At 35.0% G+C, this 10500-nt stretch overlaps 2 protein-coding genes across 2 annotated transcripts in view; one reads left to right on the forward strand and one right to left on the reverse strand.

Moving 5' to 3' along the window:
- Positions 1 to 310: 310 nt before the first annotated feature.
- Positions 311 to 2298, forward strand: HELRODRAFT_100565 (hypothetical protein; the record flags this gene model as incomplete). Its single annotated transcript, XM_009022227.1, has 6 exons — positions 311 to 422; positions 791 to 909; positions 1110 to 1561; positions 1786 to 1814; positions 1987 to 2043; positions 2198 to 2298. Coding segments are annotated over exons 1-6 (816 nt in total), but the record flags the coding sequence as incomplete, so codon positions are not given.
- A 7632-nt stretch (positions 2299 to 9930) lies between these two features.
- The window catches only part of HELRODRAFT_174786 (hypothetical protein), a gene marked incomplete at both ends in the record, with an annotated part of 2053 nt that continues 1483 nt past the window's right edge, over positions 9931 to 10500 (reverse strand). The window contains one exon of the mRNA XM_009022228.1: positions 9931 to 10500. This exon is cut by the window's right edge and continues 755 nt beyond it. Coding sequence (XP_009020476.1) covers positions 9931 to 10500 — 570 coding nt within the window.

Raw genomic sequence — 10500 nt, forward strand, 5'->3', positions numbered from 1 at the left:
TGTTATACCCATAGATATAAACATATATATATTTATATCCATGGTTTTTTTTTATTGGTTATACAAGAATAGGATTAGATTTTTAAAAGTACATAATCTAAACTACTTTTCTATTAAAACAAATCAAATTGTTATTTGTAAAAAAAAATATTTTAAAAAATTTTTTAAATAAAACTTCCTAATACGCAATAATAATTTTTACGATTTTGACTATTTCATAATGAGTTTTCCATACAAATAATTATTTTGTTGCAACAAAAAATAATTGCCAACTTTTCTTACTTCTGTTTACATCTGTTCCGATCGATAAGTCAGGTTGGGCGGTATAAATTGTCCTAAAAGCTTAAAAAATTTGCCCTAAAAATGCAAATTGAGGATAAAGAAGCTTTAAAAAGTTGGCTACTGGATGAGCTACAACCCATGTAATTTATTTTTTGTCACGTTTATTTGTTTTTTTATTTAAATTTGCTAACGTAAGGATATTTTTTTTCACTCGTGATGTGTGGTACACCTAATGTCCTAATTTACCTAAGCTGGCTAATTAGGAGCAGTGAAGTATCACAATATTTTAAATACCTAATTGGTTTTGTTGTTATTCTTTTAGTGCTTTATTTATAAAATTCAAATTTTCAAACAAATTAACAGACAAAAATAAAATTATATTTGAAAAGTATCAAATGAATGAAATAAAATTGAAAATAATAATTCAAAACATTTATAATAAAATATGTATTAATAGATAAATGGTTTATTTATCAAAATTTGATGTTATTTCTAATGTCATTTTTAGCTATGATGCTGAGCCGACATCATTGGCCGATTACGTTATTGCCTTGTTAAAGAAGAATAAAAATGAGAAGGATCTAATGGATTCCTGTCTTGAAAAACTTCAAGTCTTCCTCAATGAAAGTACGTCTCATCTTTCATATTATTTTTTCTTTGGGGTATTATTTGCTCTTTGGTGAATATAATTAATTACTCATTTTCTCATACTTTTTTATGTTTACAAAAAAATAATTATTATATCATTGTTTAGATCTTTTTTCTAGTTACATTCACAATTGTTGGTAAATTTTTTATAAAGTTCTTTTAAAATATCTTTGTTTCAGAAACCCACTGTTTTGTAGAATCTCTATTTGAAGTGCTACAGTCAAAAAAATATTTACCCGACACAAGCAAGACTTCATATTCTTCAAAAGATCGACTTAGTCGTACCACCGGTCAACAACAACACCCCCAAATGTCAACAGCCACCCATCACTCTTCTCATCATCATCAACAACAACAACATTTACACCAACAACAGCAACAACATCAACAACACCACCATGCAGTGTCGTATAAAAATATGCCTAAACGAGATCAAGAGCAGATTAGGCCTAGTGATTTTGCCGGGGCCAGTAGTAGCAGATACCATAGATATGACAGAAGCAGAAGAGATGATTATGATTTGTCTAGGGAGAGAGGTTCCAGAAAATCCCTTAAAGACACTCAACATCAGTCTCCTTGCTCTAAATTTAGAAACAATAGTAGAGATAGGTTGAGGAAATCCATTGAAAATGTAATTTTACTTACAGAATGTATTTCATTTGCTATTTTGGTATTGTTTTAGTTGTCGTAATTGTTATTACTATTACTTTATCATTTTTATTTATTGCCTTTTTCTACAAATGATTAACTCTTGTCTACAGTTGGAATTTTTGAAATATTTGTGTGGTGAAAATTTTTTCTCACATTTTAAGTAAAATGGCTTCTGTTTTAATTTTATTTTTTCCTAAATTTCAGGCCAGACTGAAAAGCAGTGAAACATACAGGTTAATAAATTTACATATATGTATATGCGTGTGCGTGCGTGCGTGTGCGTGTGTGTGTATCTGTATGTGTGTGTGTGTGTATGTATGTGTGTGTGTATCTGTGTGTGAGCGCGCGCGTGTATGTCAATGTGCTAAAAATATGGAATTAAATTTATTTTTTTTTAATCAACAGAGAACTTTTATCACCACCTCTGCGTCTTCCAGCTTGTGCTAGAAAAAGATCATCAAGGTAAAAGTATTATATTCAATTATAGCCATAGTGGTTATATTATTACCATTATATTATTATTACAAGTAATATTTTTGTATCATTATCTTTCTTTAAATCTCTAATCATAATTCTAATTTTAACTCCTAATTTGAATAAATTTCACTAATTTTAGGTCAATATCTAGGTCAGACGGCCGAGGAACAAGCCGACGATCTTACGAGTCGAAATTGAGTGTGACCTCTTCAAGGTCATCCAGTTCTGAGGGAACCCCAGGTTGCTGCTATTTTTAGACTATAGTTATTAGTTGGGAATTTTCAAATTATAATTATGGGTCATAATTATTGTTATAGTTAAATTGGTGCTGGTGGGTTGTGCTTGTATTAAGTGTTTATTATTTATTTCTATGAATTTTGTTAACATTTATTTTTAAAAATTTTATTTCAAAAGTTGTTAAAAGAAATAAGAGTCGGTCATCGACGTCTTTAGAAAATGAACAACGCTCATATGGTATCTTTTTTGTTTAGTTAACATGTGAACGTATGTGCGTCTATGTGTTTATGTGTGTGTGCTTGCGTGTGTGCGTGCATGTGTGTGTGTTTTTGTGTATATGTGTGTATGCGTCTACATCTGCTTCAGTTTAATTATTTCATATTTTATTTGAAAATTTTTTTTTCAGATTGATTTTTGGTCATGATTAATTTATTTTACTAGGTGCATCTATGAAGAAAAGTAGCCATCAGGATTATTCATACACTGGTATGCACGTGTATCTGTGTATGTATGTGTGTGAACGTTTGTATGTATGTTAAAACCAAATCATTGACGAATGACACCAAAAGTCAAGCGTCTGACTAAATTTGATTTTATTTGCTATAACGTCACTCAACCCCGTCGGCATTCAACTCCACATTTTCCAACACACAGACGCGCAAAAACCGCTGCAGAATGCACGAGGTATTATTCATAGCAAAAAAATATTCCCTACTATCGCCTGACCTAATACTGATATTTTTACAAATGTATGTATGTATGTTAAAACCAAAACATGATGAGTGACACTGAACCGTATGTGTGTGTATGTGTGTATGCGTTTGTATATGCGTATGTATGTGTTGTGTGTGTGTTTGTTTGAATGTCTGTACGTATCTATGTACGTTTTAATGTTTGAATGTAGCTTGTATAAATGAGGATTGGCTGCAATAGCAGAAGATACTTCTAGCAATAGTTATAATATACACAATTATAATAATAATATTAACAACCAATAGTAATTATGAACGTAATAATATTAATTATAGTTAATAATAATAATAATATATTATATAATAAATATAATAATATTATAATATAATTATAGTTATAATAATATCGACAACCAATCAGGCCACAGCTATCCCACAGCTATTCAACATCAGTTACAAGCAGGAGTTGCAGCAGCTCATCCATCACAGCAGCAGCAGCAGCAACCACAGCTAGCAGTTCCAGCACTGAATCTTCATCAACCTCCTCCAGCCCTACATCCTCTTCACCCCCCTCCTACGTCTAATTTGGTAAATTTGGGAGGCCAGCAGATGCCCCTGGTTCTACCTATACCCCACTACCAACAACTTCCTCATCATCAATTTAGGCCTCCTTTCAATATGGTTGTCTGTTGTTTTGTTGTTTGACAGTGTTATGGCTGTTGTTGCTATTGTGGTTGTACTCGCCAATGTTGTTGTTGTTGTTTTCTAATGGTTAGGTATTAATGATGTTTAAAAGTGGAATGCCATGCTAACTCAATTTTAATTTGCTACAACAACGACAGCAGCAGCAGCAGCAGCAGCAGAATTTCGACCCAGTATTGAGGGCTGCCACGTCGATGATGGCTGCCCATATGCCCCCACAAAGTTTGTCATGGCGTTGATGATGATGATGATTATTATTATTTCTACTATAATTATTTATATTATAATAATAATTATAATAACTATAATATCACAAATGCCTTAGTGTACCGGTATGTGACTCCACCAACAGCCATACCATTTAAAGACACCACCAATGATATGTGCCATCCAAACAGCGCTGTCCCTGGTATAGTTATTATTATTATTATTTTATTATTGTTGTTGTTGATGATGTGGTTTTTAGTTATGACCACAAACTCGGATGTGGTAGACAAAAAGTTGCCCGTGGCGTTTAAATTTTGAACAACACTTAGCTTTTTCTGATCGGAAAAAGAAATATTTTCTCATTTGGGATTGTGGAAAAGTTTTTGCCTGTCAAAAAAACGTACCTCAATGAAAGTGTAACTACCTATGAAAATTTGGCATAAAATATTTATCCTATTATAATTAATTAACTTATAATTAATTATTCTTATAGTTAATTATAAGTTATAATTATAATAATTTCAGTTGAGCCCTACATGCCCGAGCCGTACGACCCACTCCATCCTTCCATGTTTTCCAGACCACCCCCGCCCTGGCCTGCCCTTTCTCGTGCCAATAATAATAATAATAATAATAACAATGATAATAATAATAATTGTACTGAAAATGAAGATGGCGGGGAAGAAGAAGATGAAGAGGACGACGGCGATGGTGAGGCAGATGATGACGTCGAGAATAATAATAATAAGAATAAGAATAATAATAATAAGAATAATAATAACGATGACGATGACGACGATGAAAGTAATGGTAATGATGCAAGGGATGGGGAGGTTGAAGAGATTGTCAGTAGGTATGGCAAGGTCTACAGGGCAGGCTCGAATCTCGTCCTCATAAATACAGAATCAGATGGTTTGTTGTCGTTGTTGTTGTTGTCGTCGTTGTTGTTGTGGTTGTTGTTGTTAGAGCTGTGATTACAGTTCTTGTTATCATCATTAAACAATTTATTTTCGAGTTTTTTAGTGTATTCCCTCACTTGCCTATGTAATCATTTGTCAGTTCATTCTTTCTTTTACTTTGTCCTTCCTCCTTTCTCTCATTCACTCACTCACTTATTCATTCACTCTTTCATTCATTCGTGATGCATCCCTCCACCAACGAGTAGTAATATTTCCATCAGCTGCCATGAGAGTTGCACCATTCAACGACAAGGACGAAAGAATCAACAACAACAAAATGGCGACCAACAGCTTCATCATGGCGTCACAATTACTGCAGCAGCAGCAGACGTCACCGTCATCATTCCTAGCTACGTCATCATCGTCATTTTCAAATTCATTGGCGTCTGCTGGTGGCAAAAAAAGAACTGCAAAAATGGCCTACCTAGATACGTCATCATCGTCGTCACTGGAAGCATCATTATCAGTCGCGGCGTGCAGCAATAGTAGTAATGATAACGGCGGTAATGATGATGATAGCGGTTGCGTCATGAAGCCACCGACCACTCATATTGTCAGGAAGTCCGTGCTGGAGCATCCAGGCATGCCAGGCAGATTTCAATCGCAGAACAACACGACGCTAGAGTTGAGGAAAATTCCCCGCGAAGATAACACGATCGCCAATATCAACAACCACTTCTCCAAGTTTGGCATCATCGTCAACTTGCAAATCAACTGGGAGAACGATCCGTGTGCGGCCCTTGTGGCTTTCGCCAGCTCCCAACAGGCTCTGCTCGCCTACAGGTCCAAGGAACCATTCCTCAATAACAGGTTCATCAAAATTTTTTGGCACAATCCGGATAAAACCGCTGCCAACAGCGGCAGCAGCAGCGCCAGCAACAACACAGCTGCTGCTAATAATAGTAACAGTAATTCAATCGGCAAAGGAGGAGCTATGAGTTTTTCGGAGAGTCCGGATGAAATGAAAGTGAAACCGAAAGAACATTTCAAAATTCCAGATAGAAGATTTTTGACCTGGACAGCTCCTAAGAATAAAACTACTACTACCACGAGTGCTACTACTACTACGAATTTGACAACTGCTTCTAGTACTTCAGAAGTCACGGACGCCACCGCAACTACTGCCACCAGTGGGTCGACAAATGAAGACACCAGCATCTCCTCTACTTCTACGAATGAGACTACTGACAGTAGTGCAACTGACTCGCCAGCAACTGAACCGGCAATGACTTCATCAACAGCCATAGCAGCTACTCCAGCTGCTTCAGCAAGTACAAGTGACGCCCACATTGCCGGCAAACCTGTTATACCAGCTCGTAAGCTACTGAAGATAAACAGGAAGTTGCCAGCTGCGAAAGATGCTGTCGATGTCGTTGCTAATAAGGTTGCAGAGGTTAAAAAGATAATGGCAACGAAGCAGGCTTACCTGGACAACTTACTGAAGCTTCAGAATTGGCTGGTGGCCTCTTTGGAGAAGAAGAAGACGCCTGGAGAGAAGGAGAAAGTGAAAAAGGAGCTTCAAGAAAATGTTGAGAAAATAAAAAAAACACAAGAGGAGTTGAAAAAACTGTCAACAATAACCATTATAACTAACAACGACAACAACAGTAAACAACAACAACAACAGCAGCAGCATCATTATCGCTACCCGCCAGCACAACAACATCAAAGAAGCTTCAACAAGAATGTTCACAAGTTCGTTCGGAAGCCACCAATTACTACTGCAGCTACCACTACGGCTTCTACTACTGCACTTACTAATACCGCGATTACTACAACTACTACTTCCACTTCTAATACTACTAACTCAATTGGTGGTAGTTGTAGTAATAACAGTGATGATTCCAATGCTTCTAATAACTTTTTAGCTCAGGTTGGTTTTGATTTTGAGTGTATGTATGTATGTATGTATGAATGAATGAATGAATGTATGTATGTATGTATGAACCCGTTTTGATGAACAAGCCATGGTTAGGCATGCAATCGTTTCCTAGTTCAACTTTTATCTATGTCCCTGGTCTCGCACAGTCAGGTATCTAGCAGCTCCATCAAGAATGCAGAATGCTATGAATGAATGAATGAACGAATGAACGAGTGAATGGATAAACTGACAGATCGACAGATAAATGGATGAATAATAATGAGTGGGTTAATTATTGCGTAGGAAAAACGATAGATGACAAAAGAAATTGAGGATTGTTTCTCCAGATGAGCTGGCAATAAATAGGAAGCATTTTTATACACCATATGTACATTAATTACAGAAAGCCTTATTGGACAGCGAGCTAGATCAGATGACCAATTGGAACAAAGATGTTAATGCAGCCAGTATTTCGGCCACAGTAGCTACAGCAGCTCCTACAGCTACCACAACTGCCCTTAAGCAAAGATTACAAACAGTGAAAAATGAATACATGGCGTTGAAGTACAGCAAAAATTTTTTGACATCATCGCCCAAAGGACCAACCCAACAACAACAACAACATCATCATCACTACGATTTCCCCAAAGATAATAAATATCACAAAATGAAAATGATGATGACGACTCGCAAGGTTGATAGGAGGACCAGGCAGTTGTTGGTCACGAAATTGCCACCAGGTGAGGAGAAAGAGTCCATCGTCAATCATATGAAGGTCTGTTTGATTGTTTGATTGACTGATCGACTGATTGGCTGAGACTGATCAGTAAATAAATTACCTACCCACTTCTTCCTTCAAATCAGGGCTTCGGTGAGGTAGAGAAAATCATACTGGACGACAAAATCCCATTCCTGCTGGTCACCTACAAATACAGGGCTGGGGCTGAGAAGGCGATGAGAGAGGGCAGTCAGTACAAGGGCACTAACCTGAAAATAACCTGGCACGACCCCACAACAACAACAACAAGCAACAAAGACAACAATAATAGTAATAGTAGTAATAATAATAATAATAATAATAATGGGACATCACAGTCATCTTCATCTTCGTCGCTATCTTCCACTTCGCATTTGTTGAACGATGGCTCGAAGCTCGAATTCAGTTTTTCTAATTTCGAAAATAATAATAACAATAACAACGATAATAATAATAATAACAATAATGATAATATTAATGAGAATGATGATGATGAGGATGATTTTGATGTAGGGGGCGGATTTAACTATGGACAGCGCTGGAATTATACGGAGGTTCGTAGTTTTTATCGTTATTCTTGTTCTCAGTTTATACATAATACACAGACGCGCACACACACACACACATACACTCATACACACATACATACAAACACACATTACATACAGACTGATGAACTTGATGAAAATGCTCTTCTCGGGATTGAAGATGAGGATGAAGAAGAGGACGACGACGACGACGATGATGGCCGGTCTTGGAGAAGATGATGATGATGATCATGGGGATGATGATGATGCTTGTCCTGATAATGATTATATGTTCATGAAGAATTTTGTGGCTTCAGAAAATAGCAATGATGATGAACATGTTAAATATGGTTATATATATTTTGCATTATAATTATATATAAATATGTTGTTTTTCATAGATTTGCTCTATAATTTTTCATATTCTTATCTAATTGTTTGTTAGAATAAAATTTGTTTGTTAATTATTTTTCAATATATCTAAATAATAATAATAATGATTATTATTATTATTATGATGATTATTATTGTTTGTCTTCAGCAGCTGAGTAATTGGATTATTAGTTTTTTTTAATTTACTGGTTCATTCATTCATTCGTTCATTCATTCATGTATTCATTCATTCGTTCATTCATTCAATTCATTCATTCATCCATTTTTTTTCAAAATTTTTGCGTCAACTACAATTCCAGCAGGAATAGTATTTGTGATCATAACAAAAATTAATTATACATTCATTCGGGGTAGTATTAATAATAATAATAACAATAATAATAATAACAATACTAAAAATAATAATAACAATAATAATAATAATAATATTGAGAAATTGTAACTGAAATGGTGATGATGACGACGACGAAGAAGATAACGATTATTATTTGTAACACATTATTGGTCCGTAGTGGTAGTAGTAGTACATATCAGAATATGCTATGGTTATATAAATCAATATAGAATGTTTATATATATATATATTTGTATATATATATATGTGTGTGCGTGTGTGTGTGATGTATTGATTCATACATGATATGGAATAATGTATAGCTTAATACGATGTCTATTCATCATTCATAGTGATATTTGCATGGTGAATATGATGATGGAGTTTTTTTTCTGTAAGTTTTTGGGAACAAACAAGGGAATAAACATTGTTCTGGATTGTTGGTTTTCGTTTGTTTCATTTAAAATGATAAAAGTTATAAATTAGTGAATGATTAGTAAGAATAATCATTATTAATTAATAATAAAAATAATTAATTATTATTAATTAATGATTATGATTAATCATAAGTGAATGATTAGTAAAAATAAATGGTAGAACTGATGAGAGGGAATTCAAATATAAAACAAGTGAGCTTGAATAACTGAGCTGCAGTATCAAAATATGATAGAAACAAGTTAAGGGGTCGGAAAAATTTAAATTGTTATTAATTATAGGTAATGTGATTGATGTAACTGTTGTTGTTGTCGTTGTTGATAATGTAGCTGTTGTTGTTGTTGTTACGGTGGATAAACCATGAAAAATTTGAAATTAAAATGTGAAATACAGTAAAGTTCGTAATAAGATTCAATTTTAAACGCTAAAAAATATCATTCCTTCATAATAATGGCTAAAAATAATTTTTTCCAACTGGTGTAAATAATTTTTTAAGGATTTTGAATGAATAAATAACCGTATTGTATTCTGTAAATAATATGCGCATAAATGACTAGAGATGTAAAGATCTTCTTTACAAAGTACGTAATTTTTTTCATCAGATGTACATACATCATATAAACGTGCGTCAGAAACACACACACATACATACATACATACACACACACACATACATACACACACACACATACATACATACACACACACACATACATACACACCTATCAGATCACTAAAAAGATTGAAACCGTTAAAACTGTCAAAAAATTAAAATGTATCTTCTTCCAGATCCAGGCCTCCCCATGGTTTCTGGGACTTCTTCCTATTCCAAGTTAGTGTGTAGGCCTTCGGGTCCATGTTAAAGTAAGATCCCGGAAGTTGAGTGACGTAATCATCGTACTCGAAATCATTATCGGCGTCGTCGTCGTTATCCGCGATGACGTCATCGTCGTCGTCGTCCGGGAAGAGTTTTGTGGCGTTGCTTACGTCGTCATTGCTGTTTTTGTAGTTGGAAACGTGGCGATCCGGTATTTTTTCGTAAATGGAATCGGTTTCGGTATCATCTTGTAGCATCTTTATGCTGCGTATTTCGGCTTTCCGTACTTCGTAAGGCGATCTGAAATGGGCGGCTTGGAAGTATTTTTGATGTGGCAATGGAGTTTTTTGTTTTTGCTGCTGTTGCTGCTGCTGCTGTTGTTGTTGCTGCTGCTGCTGTTGCCGTGTTTGCTGTTTTTCTAACTTTTCAGCAATTTGGTCTGCCGCCGGTAGCGAATCCATCCCCTCAGCTGGTGGTCTGCTGCCTGCAAAAAATGAATCGTCCAGGTTTATGTTTTCAAA

Source organism: Helobdella robusta (assembly GCF_000326865.2).
Source record: "Helobdella robusta unplaced genomic scaffold HELROscaffold_31, whole genome shotgun sequence".
NCBI classification, from domain to species: Eukaryota; Metazoa; Annelida; class Clitellata; order Rhynchobdellida; family Glossiphoniidae; genus Helobdella; species Helobdella robusta.